General features: G+C 38.0%; 1 protein-coding gene across 1 annotated transcript; it reads left to right on the forward strand.

The window, feature by feature from the left end:
• The first annotated feature begins 18 nt into the window (after positions 1-18).
• Positions 19-7,754, forward strand: alx1 (ALX homeobox 1). The gene is made up of 4 exons (XM_084934216.1): positions 19-3,111; positions 3,465-3,769; positions 4,116-4,244; positions 6,606-7,754. Exons 1-4 carry the CDS (start codon positions 2,922-2,924, stop codon positions 6,939-6,941), a joined length of 960 nt encoding a protein of 319 aa, XP_084790342.1. The 5' UTR covers positions 19-2,921; the 3' UTR covers positions 6,942-7,754.
• Positions 7,755-22,043: the final 14,289 nt, after the last annotated feature.

Here is a 22,043-nt window from a genome sequence, read left to right on the forward strand (position 1 = left end):
ATGAAGGAGTAAATAAGAAACACAATTTTTGTATTGTAATAATAATTGATGTGATATGATTTTGTTTGTTAAATTTGGTTTGATAATGCCTAAACTGCCTTTTCTTTTGCTACTGGTTTCAGCAGTTTACTACAATAACAATGGTTTATGTGGTGTTTTGTGCTTTTATAAGTACTTGATGTCTTTTAGCATCTCCCATGACACAGAGGTCATAGAGACTGTTTTGCTGTTCATTGATTATTATTTTTTTGTTAAGCCTAAACCTTTTAGATATGTTTCAAGTATTAGGAAAAATATATTAATTTATTAATGTATTAATTGATTAATCATATGCGAAATTTATAGTCTACAAAATAATCTTCACAATGACAAGACGAAAAACAACGAATTTCCCATTTATAATTTCCCTGATATATAAAAAAGCATATACTATTATAAACAATGTATTTAACATTTCCTTTACCCTTGTACTGTACAATAGCATTCGATTAGCGTGGCTTACTTAACTGGACGGTTTGCAGTGGTTTCAGTCGTATAGGGGACCTGAGCAACATGTTAACATGAACTCAGAAGACTTAGTGAAATCACTGAGACTTGAAGCTTGTTAGTGCTCAGGAATGCCTGATTATGGAAAAGCAAATGGCAAACAAAATGAAAACAAACTTTCGTGACTGATGCGCTGCTTTCACTTTCTGAAATTCAGCCAAATGTTCTGCAGACTCGAGTGGCATCAATAAGCTCACAGTTTGTGCTTTTGGGGAAAATAAACTTTGGTCTTTTTCTGTGTGTGTTTCATGCAGCCAAAGTTTGAAGACATTTTGTTAAATTGAATTATACCCAAGGGTAGCTTTGGGCATCATGATGTCATGTTTATGCCTTCTGAAGTGGCAGATTTTGGCCTGTTTAGCTTCAGCTTTTTTGTGTGTTTGATCATGTTCAGTCACATTAAGGCTCAAAAGGTTGAGAATTAGTTCAATTCAATCATATATTTTAGAATTGTCTTTTTTTAAAGTCAAGTTGTAGGTCTTTCAAGGTTGCTCACATGACATTGGCAGCAGTACTTATAGAATTAGCCTGACTGATCAACTCATGACCAGCCTCTCCACTTTTGCAGAACCATGCAGGAGCTATTGTGGCTGGAATTTCCAGCAGAAAGCCCACCAAACCACAGTGAACTTTTAACATTTTCTCCACAGCATGAGCCAGTGTGCAAGGTTATCGTAGGAAGGCTAAGACACCCCCTGCTACTTAGGAGCACACCTATTTATTTTTATTTTTTCTCCTGTGGCACCATGCAGCCCCAGGTAACTGCCACTGACCCTCGAGCGAACCAAAGCTATGCATGGTGTGCATCGCAGGTGGTGTAGCTCAGGGTGGAGATGTGGAGGTGGAAGATGGCCTTTGGTTAGCGGTAATATAATTCTTACAATAAGAAAATACAGAAGAACAACTCTTCCTGTTCTTTTTTTTTGGTGAAAAACTCGCAGCTGGGTCCTGTGTGTGTGTGTGTGTGTGTGTGTGTGTGTGTGTGTGTGTGTGTGTGTGTGAGGGCTTAATGAAACTAAACTTTCCCGGATGTTTCAATTAAGAAAAAAGGAATGATCAATATTCCAGTAATGGAACTTTTTAAGTTTATTGCTAAAGTTCATAAAATCCTCTTTTCACCCAGCAGACAACAGTGGCATCGTCTACTCTAATTAGAGAGCATAGTTTTAGGTTTTTAGTCCAACTGAAAAGAATTTCTCGTCTTATGCTTTTAAAAAGTTTTCAGTTAGTTTTGCAAGCATCAAGCAGCAGCTTCATGCAGGTTTGCAGCCGTAATATTAGATTCTCATTACAAAGCAATGAAGTGCACAAGATCCTGCGCGCAGCTCGAAATGTAATTTAAAGTTTAGCTAAAAATGAAACTTACTCTAAAGGCACCAGACATGAAATTTACATTATTATCGTGTTAGAATAATAATAATAATAAAATCACTTCTTAAAATCCATATTTTGATCGCGTAAAAGAGAAAGTCTGGAATGTGCCACGGTGTTAATAAAGATCTGTTTTTGGGTGCAAATAAATGAAAAAAAAAGAAAGAAGAGAAAATCTTGCATTGGGTTTTCAGAAGGATTTGAAATAAGCAGATTTTTTTTAATAATTAACAAAATAATAATAATAATAATGACGATTTGCCCGACCAAGACGAACGCATTTTCCACCTTCCTGTTTTAATAATTAAATATGATTGATTATTTTACTTCGTCACATGAGATTCGCAAATGTCAAATCTGCTTTATATCGTTTTTACTGGTTTGAAGTTTCAGAAATGATCTTTTCTTTAAAATGGTAATAAATCAATCCTCCGAACTTAAATGACTTACTGCAAAATATAACAAACTTATTTATATGTTCACGCCAATAAAATCTCCTCCGTTTGAGAACATCTGACTGTTGACTTCCTTCTGCTGCCTATAGGTTAAAATATTCCTCCAAATAAATACATCACGAGCAGAGTTCTTACAACATTTCCAAAGACGCGAATTAAATCCCATTTTCAGCTGAAAGGTTTAGCTGTAGAAAAATTATTGCCTCATTTTGGACGTCTAAACATGCTGTAAATTAAAGTCACTTTTGATTGTTTCCTCGAATTCGTTGTGGGTCTCCAATCACTTTAAACTGCTGTTTGGTTTGGATTCAGGGCGTAGGAGGAGTGGGAGGAGGGCGCTTTTTCATATTCAGAGAGGGGGTGCTCTTTAAGGAGCTCGTTCTCTTTGGGGCTATAAAGACGTTGTGCCTTCAAGACAGAGCAAATTATCTTCATCGGCGAATTATTGCTTTACAAGTCGTCTCTACTCGTCGGTGCGCGAAGCGATTAGTTTCTCTTTTTTCTTTTTTTATAGTGACATTTGATTAGAGCGAGCGGTTTTCGGTGAAGATGATGGAATACATGGAGGATAAGTTTGCCTTGAAAAGCCAAGCGATGAAGGCCAGCGATTACTACATGGATCAAGTCATGGAGAGCCTGGACAGCGCGCAGTACTTCACCAAGTCTTCACCAAAATGTGTGCAGGCCTTCGGGCTGCAGAGCGGCGAGCACCGCTCCTCTCCCTGCGGGGATCAAACCCGTGAGTACAAGCTTGTTACGCTCATTTTTGCGAAGTCAAAAGTTATCCCGCAAATTTGTGAGCGAGTTAAGCGAGTTAAGCGAGAGAGAGAGAGAGAGAGAGGGGAAAAAGCTTACATTCCCCGAAGTCGATCTTTTCAATGACGTTTCAATGTTTTATTCTCCTACTTATTAATTATAATTTCTTTTGGATTTTTATTTTCATTTTTTTAATCTAATCTATTTTTTAACATTATCTGATATATAAAATAATTTAATTTAATCTCCAATACAGGCTAGTAGGTTACATATTTTGGTGCAGTGACTAGCAAATTGAGACTGTTGTTGTTAACTTATCACTTATTTGTATTGTAGCCAGTTACAGTGTGCCAAAAACAGATGAAGACACCTTGCACTCTGACCTCGGGAGGCCCATGGACGGTTGTTGCACTCTGCGGGCGTCTCCGGTGACAACCGGCTCGGAGAAAACCGATTTGGATGAGATGGGAGACAAGTGCGACAGTAACGTGTCCAGCAGCAAGAAGAGGAGACACCGGACGACCTTCACCAGCGCGCAGCTCGAGGAGTTGGAGAAAGTGTTTCAGAAGACACACTATCCAGATGTTTATGTGAGGGAACAGCTGGCAATGAGGACAGAATTAACAGAGGCTAGAGTGCAGGTAGAGTTTACTGACCGACTCGTTTTTGCTTAAACATAATGAGAACAGGAGCCTTTAAGCGCTGAAAGGCGTAGTACGGCAGCGGGCGTTAATATCCAAACCCTATGTATACGTGAATATATAAGCATAAAAGTTTTGATAGTTGAAATAAATTTTCATGTGTGTTTCTTTTAATTTTTTGTTTAAATGTTGCAACTTTTTTATTTTCTGTTGTCCCGTGTTTTGTTATTTTTTTAAAAAAAAATAGATTGGCTACTTTTCTCTCTTTCTGAGCCTTTGGGAAAAAATAATATTAATAAATGTAAACATATTTTATATTTCTCTCTTTTTTCTTTTTACTTAAAAGGTGTGGTTTCAAAACAGAAGGGCAAAGTGGAGGAAAAGAGAGCGCTACGGGCAAATCCAGCAAGCCAAAAGTCACTTTGCAGCCGCCTACGATTTATCCGTGCTACCGAGGACAGACAGCTACACACAGGCAAGTATTGACAATTTTATTTAATTTTATTCATTTTAAGCATTCATGGACTTAATTCTCAGCGTCAAAAGAAAATGAGTTTCTTTGTCAGCTGCTTGGGCTGGAGGCAGTACAGTACTTTATAAAGAATATGAACTCTTTACTCTCACTCCTTTCTAAACATCTCAGTTATGTAGGTCACTTCAAACTTAAATTAGTGCTTCGGCCACGATTGCTCGATAAATCACTAATTATGAAACCCATCTTCAGATAGGAGCCTGAACACTGATTAGAGTCGCTGTGAGGCGTCATGTCTGAATGAATGATCTTATATCAGATTGCATGTTGGCTGAGGATTTGTCTTGCTGTTTGGACAAAGGTCAGTTACGAGAAGAGATGCAGAATGTCAGTGTTTTTTGTGTCTTTTTCTCCTTTTGTTACGTGTTACATTAAAAATGTACATCAGGCCTTCAAGTGTTGTGGAGACTTTTAGGTTTTCAGAGATGTAAATATGCACACAGCAGCTCTGTAGAAAGCAAAAACAAAACAGCTGACGTGTTTGATTCTAAGAGACAAAAATAATAAAATGTAGTAAAAGTAAAAGTAAAAGTAGAGTCACAGCTCTGCTATACCCTGGCCGAACACCAGGTTAGAATTCTGTTGGACTGTCTCACATTTTTTCCTCACATATGTTTCTGATAGATTCTCCTGGATATGTGCCATGCCTGTTCATACAGCTGATCCCCATTACTATCAATAAACGGACAAACCTACTTGTAACCCTGTTGGCACTGGCTGTTTCTGTCTGCTGAAACACACTGGACATGAGTTGCATTGCTGTGGCTTTTAGAGAACTTTCTTTTTTTCTGTCAGTGAGATTTTTGGTTGTTGTTGATTTTTGTGCAAAAGTTGAAGTCATGGTTAACAATGATGCATGTGGTCAAAAGGGCACCAGTCGATTCTTATGCTAGTTTAACTTAAGGATGTTCATCTGACTCCCAAAACAACCTTAGTCAGTCAAAACCTATTTGGCATTTTGTCATTTGATTTTCAGAAAGCCATGCTTCAGCAAAATGAGCTCTACCAGTCTGGTTACTATTGATGTGCAATTTGCAGAGTCTTTTGAAGAGGCAGACATATTCCAGTCACTGTTTTTTGACCGAAGAAATTTGCATGCTCCTTAGTTACATTGGCCTGTCCTCTCAGTTTATTGGAAATTTCGCACTGTGTCAGGATCAAATTATTTGGATGTGATCAAGCAGTCAGTAGACTCTGAGCTTATAAGTTAGACAGTCATCCTTCTGTAAGGTGAAGTTTATTAAAAATCGGTCATGTAGTGTTTACTGTAGCTTATCAAATGAGTGTATCTCTTGTGTTATCCTACTGCTCCCTGACTAAATTTTGGCCACATGACCTTTTAGAGTGAATTTAGGACATTTTAAACTACTTCGGAGTCACTATGACTGATAATCATACACATCACCATCAAACGTAATCATATCAGCAGTTCACTGAAAAATCTTCACTTAAAATTTCATGGAAAGATGCATTACAAACACAACCCTTTAAACAATAATTTTAAGTTTTCACGCTTTGTATAAAAATATTTTTGTCCACATTTACATTTATTGTATTATTAATATGCAACTATTTAAGATTCCTGTAAGTAGTTTTTACACGCTTTGGAGAATCAGGTCCAGATATTTTCTGAAGTTGACCTTTCAAGCAGACACTTGGTTACTAATGAAAATATTCTAGCTTAGGCAAAGTCTCTGCCCAGATACAACATGTGGGATGCCCAAGCACTCACTGTGAATTCTAGTTTAAATGACCAGTTTTATTCTTACCTGGGCTCAGTTGGGCATCACTCAAACTTTGCATTAGAGCGCTGTCAGTGTAAAAACTATGTAATATTCATTGCTATTCTCCTCTCTTTTTTTAGGTAATTGTTAGAAAACTTTAGCGCTACAGTAAAAGTTTAAAATCAGTTGCAACTTTCCAGTTGCATGAGATAACTATATATAAATAACAGAGGACATTTTAAAAACAACAACAACAACATTTTTTAGTGAAAAATACTTCTGTAAACTAGACGCTTGTTAACTACATACTCCGTATTCTCTGTATTTTATGTTCCATATAGACAGTTTGAATGGCAATAATTGTACCCAGGATACATCATAGTTTACTGTACAAGATCATGTCTGTAACCCTGTATTTACAATTCTCTTAAATTTTTTCAAATGGTATGTCACAGATAACAGGTCAGCGTACAGTGTCTTTACGAGCCCAGTTATTAATCCATATAAACTAATTTGTACTGTATGCTGGAATGAATTGAAGCCATTCCCTGTAGTATCTAACAGCCTCTTCACCCAACAGATCCCCAACAATCTGTGGCCGAGCCCAGCTCCTGGCAGCTCTGTGGTCTCCTCTTGCATGCTGCCCCGAGGTTCCCCTCCTTGTGTCACTTCCTACTCCCACTCCCCTCGTTCGGCCGCCACTGCTGCTGACCATGGCTACATGGGCTTCCCAAATCAGCAGAACCAATTTGGCCACGTGTCTCTCAATAACTTCTTCAGCGCAGACTCGCTTCTCACGCCGGCAAGTAACCCAGCTTTTGACACCAAACCTGAGTTTGAGAGGCGGTCATCCAGCATCGCCGTGCTGCGCATGAAGGCCAAGGAGCATACAGCCAACATCTCGTGGGCCATGTGATCAGGGCTCCCAGAAAGCCCGGATACTGTGTGGGAATTTATTATTTTTTTTCAATTATCACTTTTTACACAAAAAAGTGAAAAAGTGAACTGTTCTGAAAAAAAAAAGCTCTATGTCACTCACAGTGAAGCTCTAACAAGCCTTTCTTTGCTCGATGGACTCGAGTTCACTCCTACTACTTTTGGTTCTGTGCTTATTAAAAAAATAATACACTCAAGCTCGGACCATAAAATTGAACTAGGAATGAAAGTGTATGACAATCAGCTGTGTTTCTGGCTGAAGCCTGTTTGAACTAATTGAAAGTTGTCATCAAACGGAACCAATACATTCATATCAAGTTAATGGTCGCAGCAAATATTGTCCACTTTGGTGAGAAGAGACATTTAATGAACCTTTGTGATCGGTGGAGATGGAAGCTGTGATGTGTATAAGCTTTGTCGTTGTTGTTTTTCTTTTCCTATCACCATTTCCTCTCGACAGAGACAATAACAAAAACCAAAGGCTACCGTGGGATTTGGTACCACTTTGTGCACACTTGGATCCAGAGAGAGGGGTCCAAAACCACTTCAGTATTTCCAAGCACTGTGAATAGCTTTCTTTTACCTTTCATATTTCTCCCTGTCTCAGGACTGAAGATGAGCAGAGCAGAGGAAAAACCTACTTGGCGTACTAACATGTCTGTGTGCTTTGCAGCAAAGCTGTAATCTCTGTTTTCTGCCTTTGTTCTGTATCAAAAGAGGCAGGTGTTTTTTTTAAATCATGTTTGTGCTATAAATTTATTTGATGGAATCATAATAAATGGATTTTACTTGATTCTGGTATGGCTGCATTTTTTAAAAAAAGATTACACTGAAATATAAGGCAGGTGTCGACAAACCATGGAAGAACCTTTACATCCAAGATCTTTTATTATTTCTGCTATCGTGCAGCAGAGTTTTAATATAAGTTAAGCAATATTAAAAACATGAGAGTGTCAAACAGTTTTACTAGATTATGTTTTCCATCATTATTAATATTAGTGCTGCAAATGTTTCTTTAGTCTGTATCTCACAGAACACCCACATCTATATTAATCTGCAGCTGACTATTTCTAGCAAATTCACTCTTTACTCCACTTTGAGAGATTGCTTAAGAAAAGATTTAGACATTTTAAATAATTACATTTGGAAATTAAGTTGTTTTTAATTATGCTGTTCCATATTTGCACAACTGGTTTATTATGGGAAAAATAGATTAGACAATTAAAGTCATGCATACCTCAGTTCATCAAAGTCAAGTATTTGTTTGGAATACATGATTTTTAAAATGATTTGTTTAACTAAATACCTCTATTTGGATAAAAATCAACGTCTTCATTCATTTTTTGGCCGTAGGATGTGTTCTTTTACAAGGAATTTCTTTGTTTTACACGGAATCGAGTTTTTATGCTGAAGAGCTGCAACAAATACCTGTTTTCTCCGTTGAAGATTTTTTGATGACTTGGTTATTTTGTCTGTGAAATTTTGTGAAATATTGAATTATATTAATAAGTTCAGCATTTCATTTAACAAAGATAAAAAAAAAACCTACTGTGGTTGGTAGAAAGTAAAAAAAAATGCTGGATAAATGGCACAACAAATTGTCAGCATTCTTTCACTTTACAAATTGATTATAAAGTGAATCATTTTGGCATTAGCTGCTGCAGTTTAAGCAAGTTTTAAATATTATCTGAGAGATATAAAGATAATGAAAATAACAAACAAGCTGTATGTAACAAACTGTATGCACTGTCTTTGAATACTTTTTATTTTACTTCTCTGGCCTGTTTGTGGCTCAGTTTCTACTGAACATGTAATTTTTAAAAAGTGGTCACAAATGTTAGCGATTTGTCAAACAGATGGACACTAGAAAAGTCACTCAAAGAGAAGTTAACAGCGCTTGAGAAGGGACCTATTTTCAGCTGTGGAGTGACACAATGCTTTAGTATTCACGCAGTAGGACAATGGGATTTGGTTCAAGATAAACTACAGTTTCTATGGTTATAGTAATGGAACAAGATATGAATAAGGGATATAGGAATTAGATATATGACTCTTATGTAAGAGTACTAGCATACATTAATTGTTGGATTTAAAGTGTGGTACTTACATGGGATTTGTTTACAACAAGAAAATATATCTGGAACCTTATCCAAAATCAGATCTTTCCTGTGGAGTCCAAGTCAGCTCATTAAATGCAGTTAATCTATTTATTCACCAACACCACACTATGTAAAAAAAATAAAAAAGTTTTGTAGTCTATCATGCTGTCATGTAATTAGGAGCATGTCTTGTTCTTTCTCTGCTGTTTTTTTTACTGACATCATCGCTTTGTTTTGCTCTGAAATCCCAGCCAGTGGTGAATTGTGTTTTCAGGGAAACCCTGTCTATAGGAACAGCGGGCTTGATTCAATTAGAACCGTAACTTGTGTCAGATGCCTCGGTTTGGAAATAGGTTTGTTTTTTTGAGGTACTTCCTGCTTGCTGTCATTCTGAAGTAGAACACCAAGTGCCTTAACTGCGCACATTATAACACACAAGCTTTGATGCAGAAGTGTTCATGGAACGAGCGCTGCATACACTCCCAAAAGTTGCAGTGAGACTCTTCTTATAGTGAACAAATAATTTATGTATGTCTTCACTTTTTCATAACTGCGTGTATTGTGATAAGATATTTGTAATAAAACTGCAGTTTAATGTTGTACATACACTTTCAATTTTTGAGTGGATCATGGCTGTTGTCACCAATTCATATCTTCTATTAAGTACTTAATGTTTGATTGTTGTAATTCTTAATGATAATATTGTGTCAAATGTTCAAAAGTTAGTCATCCATCCGTCCGTCCATCCATCCATCCAGTGGGGGAAATTATTTGAACCTCTGCTTTATTTGTTAGTTTGCTCACTTAAAAAGATAAATTTTATTGTCATTTTACTTTAATGGAGAGAGAGAATATGAATCAAAAATCAAGAAAAGGGACATTACATGAACTGAATTGGATTGAAATCCTGCAGCGCTTGCAAGGTCTCCCTGCTTATGAAGGCACAGATACAGGCCTATCTTAAGTTTGCCAATGAACATTTAAAGAAGGCTTGAGAGAAAGTGCTGTGGTCTGATGAAACTGAAACCAAGCTTAATGGCATTCATTCGATCTGCTGTATTTGGAAAAAAGTGAAACACTGAGTATAACCCAAAGAACACCATCCCCATAGTCAAGCTCGGAAAATGTTAAATGGACTGATTCTTATATAGCGCTTCTCTACTCTACCTGAGCACTCAGAGCAGCTTCCGATACACGCTTCATCCACCCATTCAAGGTCTGTGACTCATGATGACTGGTGTAATTATGTAGTAACGACTTCGGGGATGTTTTGACTTGTGAATCAAAACATCCCCGTGTTGATTACATTGCCACAGACAGACAATCTGTCTTTGCTTTGTGGTTCTTATTTGTAAACTATAACCATGAACTATGTATTTACAGATACATCTACTTTTTCTAGTAGTATTTCTAGTGACGTTTCTTACTAAACTTTCTTCACTACAAATCATTGATTCTATTATAAATTGCAAAAGGCAAAAGCTTTGTTCCTGGTCTTCTTAAGAGGTGAGATCTTGTAGCAAAGAGAATAGAAACGGCTGTCTATGAAAAGTAAAGTGAGTAGTGTGACATTCTCACTGTACAAATAGTTTAATGAGATTCCACTTGCCATAACCCTTGGTGATATACTGCACTCAAGGATTAATTAAAAATTGAAAATCTATCTTGTTCCAGTTTTTTTAATTATTATTTTTTAAAGCCTAATTTAAAAACTCATAATTCCTTTCTAGTCTGCCTCTGATAAAAATGCCTGTAACCAGCACTCTGATCTGCTCTTTTATATTCATCTTCTTTTTTCCCCTCCAACCATCACCATGTCCATTCTGTCCTGGCCTCCACGCCATCTTTTATCTCTCTCCATGGTCATCACACTGTGCCTGGAGACTGATCATGCAGTCAGATCCACACTGTGTTTGTGTTTTTGTGCGTAGGAGAGAGAGAGAGAGAGAGAGAGAGAGAGAGAAAGAGAGCTCCTGCAGTCTAGATCCATCAACAGCTCCAATGGGTTTGACCCTTCCAGGTTAACCGCAGCCATTAATATAAAAGCTTCCCTCCTCTGCCTCCCTTCTTCCCGCACAACCTTACGTGGGGGAGTACAAGCCCCAGTGTGTGCGCATGTGTGTGCGCATACATACGCACATGGCCATTGGTACAAAGAAAAAGAGGCAGATCAAACGCTGTGGTGGCAGGCGGCTGAAAAATGGCACTGTCGGTCACACATGTTCCTCTGCTGTGGAACATGTGTCTTGCCCACTGTTGTTTTTCTAATCACTCAGCAGTGATGTTTTACTTCTTCCTCTGCTCTGGAAGGATGGACCAGTTCACCTTTGCCGTCTTCCTCGCTACATGTAATATAAGACTACATTTCTTTAGAGGTCATTTAATAAAAGATTTTCATGTCACACTGACAAAGACACATTTCATAAATTATGAACTTATGTTAGCTAGTAGACATTTAGCTTTCTTTGATTTGCACAATAAAACATATAACAGTTTAAAACAAATGTAAAAGATGAAAACGATACACTGAAACAGCACCAGGCCTTCCTTGCACATTCAGTGCAGTTTGAATTTTAATATTTAGCCATGTGACTCATGATTTGGCTACTTAGCACAGCAGTAAGTGCAACAAAAGAAAGAGAGCATTTGGAGAACATTACGATTTGTTCCTCTGCAGCCTGTAGCATTCAAATGCGGTTTCCTGCTTTTAGTTACTTATGAACATATGTTGTGCGTAATTTGCAGTATTAATTCAAAGTTTTGTATTTCTGCAAAACATCTATCAAAACCAGTCAAATATCCAATGCCATTAAGACTTCCGGCATATGCAAACAAACTATGTGAAGTACTGCTCGCTTTTAAAGCCATCTAGTGGTCATGTGTAATGCAAGCAGAGTGTATTACTCAAACAATGCAACTAAAATGACTTGAATTTACCTTGGTAAAATCTTTTTGTGTAAATCACTAAAATCCACTTAACCCCAGTACGTACACTGGGTGATGTTCACCCATATGAAAGTGAGGGTGATTGTGTTTCAAAAGCCATGTTGGTGTCTAGGCTTAACAGTCAGGTAATACTCATTTTCATATTATGTTTATTTGGCGCAAGCTGTTTTAACACCTGAGGCTCTTTTTACGTGTTTTTTTGTGTCAATAATAGGGAACAAGGTGAGCCTTTTTCTTTTTTGTGTTCCTTTGCAACACCTTCCTTTATAAAACCTCTTGTGAGTTTAAAAGCAGGCATATTTCTTTTGCCTAAGCTGAGCTCAGAATGCTTCATTCTTCAGTTCATGGAGCTGAGAAAATATGATCAATTCAATACAATTCCAAAAATTCAAAAACATCATCATTTAGCGGTGTTGCTGTGTTACAAATGCTCTTACTTTATCTCTTTTTTTGACACATGTCCTGTTGTTGTCAAAGCCCCTCCAACTCTGCAAGAGCTTAATGACCCAGAGGAATCCGGGTGCATGGCCAAAAATGCCTTTCAGGAGGTCCCTTATTCTCAGCGCAGGGAGGAAGTGGTCCACAGCAGGCCCGAGGTGGCTTACAAGAGGCTATTAGGAGGCCTGCGGCAGGATGCCTCACAAATCCATTTAGGAAGAGTTGGGACTGGATCTGGACTTTCTACTGCCGGCTGTCAGTCAGAGCAGGAGAAAGCAGGTGTCCAGTTACCAAAGATGTCAAAGTGGAACGTGTATGTATTTGTGTGTGAGAGAGAGTTTGTAAGTGTTTGTTCCTATGGAAGCCGTTTGAATGTATTTATATGAAGTGTAAATATTCACGTTTTAGCTGTACCCTTATAAATAAGGGACATGTGCCAGTGGTGGTGTTGTGGGAAAGCTGCAGGCCGGATCCCTTGGTAAATGGAGTCCACCATAACCAATGAAAAATCCAAATGCCAGTTACCTAATCTCTGATGTAATCTCCCTGCAGCACACGAGGTTTGACTCACATCAGTGGATTCTGTCACTCATTATTTTTTCCTCAAGTTAGCCTAGGTTTTGCTGGAGTATTATTAAGCTGTCATCAGTGTAACATCATTTTAGTAAAGGTAGTAATAAGAAGTAATGAGTCTTTTCATGGTTCCAGGCTTGATAATGATAATGATTGATAATGGGAATGCTAAAAGACATAACCCCACTGGCCCACTGCTCCCTGAGGAAACTCAGCTCACCCGAGATATACAAAGCTAGGAGGTCAAATGCAGCCCAGAAGAATAGGTGTTGTCATTTTATAATTCACTCAACTCTCAAGTCTGTGTTGTTTTCTTTCCTTAATTCACATTTCCAACAGATTTGTTTGAATCCCGAGCCTCTAGCGTGGCACAGTTTTTCAAAGGGGAGGAAATGATGTGATAATTCTTCAATAATTACTTATCAGAAAGAAACTCAGCAAATCAATAAAGTTAAATATTTGGGAGTAATATTGGGTGATGAATTAAAATGTGAAATACAGATTAAGAAAATTTCCAAAACCATCAAGATTAATTTGAACTGTTTTTTAACTGTTCTAATACAATCTTGTCTACCTGTTAAAGCTTCCAGTTATATTTACATGCTGTGATTTTGTCACATCTTTCATGCTGTGATTTTTTATGCCAGGCAACCAAATCAGATATAAAACAATGTCAACATACAAAAAAGCTTGAAAAAGGCAATACAATAGAATTATTGCAAAATGAAGCTAATAATATTTTTTAAATAAATGCTTTTATACAATTTGCCCTTTTAACATTCATTTTAAAGGTGTGATTGGCCCTGAAATTTTTTAATCAAAAAGCAAAATTATGGCTAAAACAAATCTGTGATCACTGAAATAGGTCTTCTAGTATTCTTAATAATTTTACTTAAATGTTTCTCTAAATAAATTATTATTATATTATTATCTTAAAAGTGTCTTAAAAGTCAAAACAGGGACGAAGTCTGTAAATTAGCTGTGGCTAGAAGGCCTACATACATTACATCAGTTATATTTAAAAAAAATATAAATATATACAATTTTTACATAAATTGTAACTTTGCACTGGTGTTCAACGCTCCTCATCAGATGGGACCTTTAAGCATTGTATTTGCATGTTCCCCCTGTGCCTGTTTGGGTACTCTCCAAATGCTGCAGCTTTCTTGCACCACCTACTGACATGCATCTTAGGTGACTGGTGATTTTAAATTTGCTGTAGGAGTGGGTGTCAAGTGTGTGTCCTTGTATCAAGCCTTTTAAAGGGCTGGTGACTTGTCCAAAGTGTACCACTTCGCCAGAGAGTCAGCAGCAATAAGCTTTAACCGCCTTTATTCTGTGTACTTGTGGATAGTTGACCTGGTCAGTGTTTGCTGACACACATGGCACAAAGAATGTCACAAAAATTGGCTGAATCGTTTCCCTGACTGCTCCTCTCCTTTCACTAGTGGACAAAGAAATCCCTCTTGAGGTTTAGCTCTTCTGCTGTCCTCATTTAGCTTCCTAGAGATGCAGCCCGGTCCTACCATTGCAGTGGAAGTAGATTTATAGTCAGTGTGTACTCAGCTGAGTCTGCACTCCTGAAGTGGGATTTTGTCATCAATCCTAATTGACAGAGCAGTTTATCTCAGTGAGACACTTTCTTTCCTAATATACTCTTTGTCTTCTTCTTTCTCCTAATGTGCTGCAGACTCTGTCCATGCTATCAATAGAAGCTGAGGCCTGCATATAAGCTGCATGTAAGCTGACGTCCTGCATATTTATACCAGATCAGGTTTCAAAATCTGAAATATTAGCCCAAATGTTGAGCAACTAATCCATCAACTGGAGTTGGTAAAGTGGTGATGATTTCCTTTTTGCATGACTGTAGAAGTTTTGATTCTGGTAGGTGTGGTAGAAAGCAGAAAGCTAGCCTGAGTTGGTCACCTATACAATCTCCTCTGTAGACCCATTTCCCACGTACACCTCCTGTATCTAATCTGTTTTGCAGCACACTTTTTTTTTTAGAAGTGTACCCACACAGACACATTCACAAAGTTGAAAAGAACAGCACCTAACAGCAAACATCTAAACATCACACACGTTTGGACAGTGAGTCATCAGTAGTCATGTCTGCTTTGGAAGCTGACTGAGTCATAGGGAGTCAGATTAAGTAAACCTGCAGAGTAATAATTCTGACCCAGGCAGGAATCAGTCAACAAAAACGGAAACTGAAAATTTTAGTGTTAGAATTACCTTGGTATGAATAGTTGTACAGTTAAAGGCAGAACTGATGAACCTTTTTTGATTAACAAAGTTTGAAAACTCACTTTCTTTTGTGTCATGGACAGAAACTGCTGGTAGACTGATACATAGAAATATGACTTTTAACCTAAAAGTAAGTAGAGAAAAATTATCATCCTTAAGGTAAGAACTTAGGTTTGCACCCTCACATTTAAAAGTTATCTTAATGAGTCTCTGTGTGCAGGTAGCCTGAACTGTAGTGCAAATTCTTCACTTTGAATCATTGTCTTGCTATCGCCAAATAAAGCCTCTTTCCCCATGTACAGGATAATCTCTATCACACTTGTTTTCATTCATTTAAGCCCCAGAGTTGCACAATGTGGATGAAGATTCACATAGGAAAAATTATTCAAAATCTGTTGGATCTCAAGCGTTGTTAATATCGTTCCTTGGGTGTCTTGAAGACTAATTTGTCAAATAAAGATAGAGACAAAACTAACAAAAGGTCCTCTGGGCCCCTCTAGGCAAAGCAGCAGCTTTCTTTAATAAGTAAAATGTAAGCTCTGTGGTAACTCAGCACTGCCTGGGAGACATTTTTGCGATCTATTATTAACTGCTGATTTTCATTGTTCTGTTTTTTCATGTCAGTGTATGATATCCAATGCCAGAATGTCTGCTGGACAAATGAGGCAAATCTGCTTTAAGGAAACGGGCACCAAATTGGCATCCAGGAGCTAAGTCCCTTTCCTTCATTTATAGTATTCAAAGGGCTAAAAGACTCACAATATTCAGATGTTATAAACTGTTGGCATGCTTGGGCCCTTCATCCAAATTAAAGATGGCTGTAAGCATCATGACATCACCTCTTGGTAGATTTTAATGCAGTTAATTTCAATTCGGCGATTTGGCACTTAGTGCCAAATCACAACAACAGTCACCCCAAGGTGCTTTACATTGTAAGGTAAAGACCCTACAATAATATAGAGAAAACTCCAACAATCAAATAATCCCCTATGAGCAAGCACTTGGCGACTATTGGAATATAAAACTCCCTTTTAACAGGAAGAAATCTCTGGCAGAACCAGGATCAGGAAGGGCCGGCCATCTGCTGTGACTGGTCGGGGTGAGAGGGGCCGACAGAACAGAGACATGCTGTGGAAGAGAGCAAGAGCTTAATAATAACTAATGATTAAATGCAGAGAGGTGCAGAAACTCACAGAGAAAAAATGTGAAAGAAGACGAAGTTGCACTCAGTGCATCAGGAGAAACCACCAGCAACCAGACCTATTGCAGCAGAACTAAGGGGGGCTCCAGGGTCACCTGATCTAGTCTTTATCAAAAAGGAAAGTTTTAAGCCTATTCTTAAAAGCATAGAGGGTTTTTGTCTCTCGAATCCAAACTGGCAGCTGTTCCACAGAAGAGGGGCCTCCCATTCTCTTTTACAGATTCTAGGAAGTACAAGTCAGTAAAGATGAGGCCTGTTTGTTCAAGATCATGTATGTGAGGAGGAGGATTTTACATTTGATTCTGGATTCAACAGAGAGCCAATGAAGAGAAGCATTCTGGTTCTGGATTTCTGTAACTGACCAAGGCTAGTAGGTTTGGTTAGCAAACTGCATTCTTAAACTGTATGAGTGCAATACATAAACATTTCTGCTAGTGAGTGCTGACAGACTAAAATAACACAAACAAACCTACTGGATTGTCTGTATTACACAGCAGGCCACATTATTTGCCAGAAAATCCCATTAGAAGTACTCTAAAAGGCCCCAACACGACAAAAACAGCTGAGAGGTCCAGTTCAGAGACTGGAGATAGTGGAGGTGATGCCTCGCAAACAGTAAACGCCTACAGTTACCAGTCATCCAGCGTCAAATGCTACAAAGGGAGATCGAAGAGGTCAAAAACATTTTTTGTACCAGGCTGAAACATGTGTCCAATACTGTTAAGCTGGGCATTTTAAAATCCATGAATCCATGGAAATTGATTGGCTTTTTGAGCCACTGGGATAATAGGATTAGATAGACTTTGTGTCCAAAGTTTGGAAAATCTAGTGTTATTGGAGCCAAAACATTAGACACAACCAACCATTAGCACAACTGCAGTTTTTGACCCCTAAGCATGGGCTTTAGTGGTGCTGTCATACTCAGACTCCCAGCAGGAAACAGGAGGTATGTTGGTATATTGAGTTTGCCTACTGCTGATGACTTACTCTTCATCCTTCCGATTAACATTATAGATTTTTTTTGCACATTTACAGAAACCTTTAAAATTTCTAATCCACTAGCTCATAACTCAGTGACAAGAGCTTTACTGTGTGCAGTCTTTCAAGGGTGTCACATCCACTTAGTGAGAAATACGTAGAAGAACAATGTAATCAAAAGCTATCCACGATATGAAAACCTCAGTTTTTGCAGCCATGGAAATTGGGCCATCGAGATAGTATTCATGAGGCTGCCTCCACAGAGATGGATGCCCTCGCCACATGAAAGCTGACGGGGGGAAGACGACTCCTGCTGTGTAGCGGCCAAACCAAACTGCAGCCTTGCATCTCAGGAGTGTTAAAGTGGCTCATATATCTGGCATAAGTGTGTTTGGTTTACACTTCGAGGTAGTTCATATGTGTTATAAATATACATGAGAGCTCAGGCACACAAGCTGAGGGAGGGAAGAGATACTTGAATGAAGCTAGAATCTAATTTATGAGTCATACATAAGAAAGTTATCTCAGGTTTGCTCAGATAATGAGGATATATAAGATAATGATCACATATAAGCTTGTACTAAAAATGTGATGAAAAGCCTGCAATATGACAAAGGACAGATTCTGTAGAGTCTATCAAAATTAACAGCAATTCTATGTTTATTATTATTATTAGACTGTAGAGTTTTGTATGTGTCCTGGCAAATCCAGGTAGCAAAGGCTACAGAGCAACACACTGAGAGACACAATGCAGACATATCCGGTGAATACAGAATGAAGTGCAGAAGCATCTCAAATTAAAACTTTGAAACAGAGACTTAAGACATCACATTCATCGCAGGTCAAACAGGGTCACACACAGCCTCTGCAGGAAGATGTGACTGCTTCTAAAGCCACTAAAATGACTGTTCATTTAGAGAGACCATCTGAAAGTAAAGTGTAAAAGAGAGAAAGAGAGAAGTATTTATTGAAAAAACTACGTTTTAGAACTCTGTAAAGTCGTGAGTATTAACTATAATTTACAATTTAAATTTTTATTTTGTCACTAGAATTAAAAACTTAGTTTTAAGTCATCCACTGTGCTAAAAGCAAACTGTAGCTGAGGTTGAGCCTGCTTATGGGCAACAGGAGTAGAGACGTAAAAATAAGGGATTTCTGCTCTAGTCCACTAGATGGAAGCATATGATCACTTTAGGGATGAATATCCAGTCAGGCTGTAAGCTTTTTTTAGGCACACAAAGCTAAACCTTATTTATTTCAGAAATAAAGAAAACAAACCATACAGACAAATAAAAGATTATATTGTTGTGGGATGCAAAGAGCCATGACATGAAAGTCTTCCATCACCTGAGATGAAGCACTAAAACCTCATCATCTGACAATAATTGTAGACAAGTTGCAAAATCTTGTAACCTGGCTGCTAACTATATATGCTGTATATATCGGAATACCTGTGCAACCTCTTTAGGGTCCAGATATCACCTCATGCTACCAGCAGTGACGCTGACCCTAGGGGATTGCCAAACTAGTGAAAAGTAAAGTGAAGTAAAAGACAAGGAGGGAAGAGTGTCAGTGTCCTCCACCTGTAAAACCATTCCCGTTTTGGGAGTTGTCTCATTGTTGCTCCTCTAGTGCACCTGTTGTTGATTTCAATAGCAGTAAAGCAGCTGAAACTGTTTAACAACCCCCATTGCTATTAAACTGACCAGATAAATAGACCACAAGTTTAACTGATTTATTGCTGTACAATGATTAAACAATGTTCCCTTAACTTTTTGAGTTTATATATAGATATAATTCTAATAGCAAGTAAAAACCCAATAACACCCACCTCAGGCCAGTAACAGTCTCTACTCTTCAGTCAAGGTTTTCAATTTCTATTTTTGAGAATGACTGTACAAACTTGCTTCATTCTAAGGTGGTTTGATGGACTGAAGGTCAGGGCTCTTTGCAGGCTGGTCAACATCAGCACTTTAATGTGAAAGCAAGTGCTAATAGAGCTGGCTTTGCCAGGCCAGGGTTCCAGGAAGACGTAGCTGCCAATTTGTCTTTAAACTACAGAGCTCAGGATAGTTACAGGGCTGACTTTATTCTGTTTTTCCAACAAGACCACAGCAACTATATCTGTGACCTGTTTGCTGTGCTACTTTGAAGTGGCATACAGTACATCAGCTGAATACATCAGCTGAATTTGAGGGCAGCTATAGCGTGGCTGCTGACCTTCCTTTTCTGCCAGTGATATTTCTTTGAAGCACAGTGTAAGTGGCTCTAAAACCACTTAAAGACGATGGGGGGGCCCAGGTGGTACTGAGTACCTTTTTCATCAGTGGTGATGGAAGATGGCAGAGCACTGGCGTTATGATGAGGCACTCAGTCTGTGGAACCAAGATATAAAAGGAAAGATGAATCCACTTCATACTCGACTCTTGGAGAAACAAAGAGTGGCAGTAATGGCATGGTAGCTGTATACAAGATAGAGCTGGTATTGATCAGCATGGCAGCTTGTACTTCAACACTGATGAACTTTCCATATTACCTTTTAGATCGACCGCGTTTCTTCTGAAAACAAATCAGAAGTATTTTCCGTAAAATACAATACAGCTTCATGATGGAGTTAGGTCAGAGGTCATAGTTACATATAGCAGGAACCTTGGCCTGTTTTGCTCAAGGACACTTCAGAGATTTTCCCTTGAAATTAGAAATATGATTTAAACAGTGACAGGAAAATCTCAGTTGACCACATTTTATTTTGGACTTGGAGAACTTTGGACTTTACCATGTAGCCTTAAAACCTCACATACAAACCTAATGATGTTTTATCCTTTACCCTGTCAGACATCTGTATACCCACAGAACAGCATGTCCAGAGAATGTGTAAAGCTTTTGAAGGTGATACACTTGCATCACTGTTATGATACAAATCCATGTGACTCATCTGAGACACATGATAAAGCTCTCATGTGAAGTTGAATTAGGTTTTCTGGACAATTTCTATCTTAATGATCCTAATCCTAATTACATTTATTAATGGAAAACATTAAAACCAGGAAAACAATTAGCTGTGTGTTTTTCCACATTAATACTTTAGGCATCAAAACTCATGACTTCAGCTATTAGTTGACCTGACGTGACTGAAAATTGATCTAATTACACTGAGCTCATAAGGAAAAGGAACAGCTTATTTAATAAAACATTTTAAGATGCCGCAGGGAAGATAAAACAAAGAAGACATGAAATTCAGAGAACGAGCACAAGTTTTTAAAACATTTTAATTGCAGTTTAATATTAAAGTCCCTTTAATCAGCAACTGTCAGCTTTTACAAAACCTAACAGCTTATATCTTTTATAGTTAGCTCAATGAATCATGGGAAAACTACATAGATTGTCAGGTGATCTGGAAATGATAAGGTGTACATAGAGAAAAGGTAATGCAAGCCCCTGTATACTGTGTTGGAGGTCATATGTTACCATACTGCCACAGCATGGCCATCAATATCCATGCATAATTCATGATATTTATTTGCCTTTGTCTTTTCATGGGCTCTGTGGCCTTGCTGTACGATTGACAGGGGAGTTCCTGTGAGTGCATATCTGAGACTTGAGTGCCTCATGGCTCCGGATTGTGCAACAAAATCGCCACGAGCTACACAGCCAATGCCGTGGATTTGACTGGCTGTCTGAGGACAAACTAGCTGCATTTGTGGTCACTTATTTATCACAAATGTGCTGTACCACAGTGCTTTTACCCTTGGACTTGATGAAAACACACGGACTTTGTGATGCATTTCAGTGAACATATTTTGTGCTTAAACCCCGGCCGTAATGATGACCCTTCTGTCCTTGCAAATTCCAGCAAATTCCTTTTTTCCCCCTTACGACAAAGACACATGATTAAACCGATCTCACCATTTTCTGTCATGGGCCACAGGCTCATTGTGCTAGAACAAACTTACTCATTACCCAATCACAATCTGTATTCTTTTAAAGTTTCTTTCTTGAAATGTATGATTCAGATGGAGCCTCAGGGCTCATCTTATCGAGATGAAAATGAGGTCTATTGATAGAGTGATTTTTCCATTAATCTGAGGAGAAAAAGCCAATTCTCCTATACAAACCTCATCCTGTTAGCTCATTAAATGTGTGAAAGCCTCGCCTGGTGTGAAGCCACCAGTTAGAGTCAGACATTTTACACACTTAGAAGCTTTGTTCTGTCAGGTTCCCATTTGAACGCAGACGTCACTAGCTTTATTTTACTTGATAAAAAGAATCACTGTATAGAAGAAGCTACTTTTGGCTGCTCCCTTATTCACAAGGGTTTGCCACAGCGGGTAGCGTTGCATGTTTGATCTGGCAGATTTTTATGGAGGATGCCCTTCCTGATGAAACTCCAATGGAATTTGTATCAATAATATAATAAAATATAATAATATTATAATATTTATATTAGTAATATATATATATTTTTAATTTTGGAGCATTATCGGAATTAACAAGATATACAAGAGTGCAGACAGAAATCTATTATTGAATGTATTTTAACACTGATTAAATGTAACCATAAATGTTCAATTAAAAAATATTTTTAAGAGAAAAAATAGTA

The sequence above is a fragment of the Perissodus microlepis genome, chromosome 7 (genome assembly GCF_051167445.1).
Source record: "Perissodus microlepis isolate ML-2025 ecotype Zambia chromosome 7, ASM5116744v1, whole genome shotgun sequence".
Lineage (NCBI taxonomy): Eukaryota > Metazoa > Chordata > Actinopteri > Cichliformes > Cichlidae > Perissodus > Perissodus microlepis.

What these genes read in the sequence shown, in the direction of transcription:
- alx1 (XM_084934216.1), top strand. Translation starts at nt 2,922, where the DNA reads ATGATGGAATACATGGAGGATAAGTTTGCCTTGAAAAGCCAAGCGATG. An exon ending in TCCCTGCGGGGATCAAACCC is followed by an intron (nt 3,112 to 3,464) that starts GTGAGTACAAGC and finishes TTTGTATTGTAG; the next exon opens with CCAGTTACAGTGTGCCAAAA. An exon ending in GGACAGACAGCTACACACAG is followed by an intron (nt 4,245 to 6,605) that starts GCAAGTATTGAC and finishes TTCACCCAACAG; the next exon opens with ATCCCCAACAATCTGTGGCC.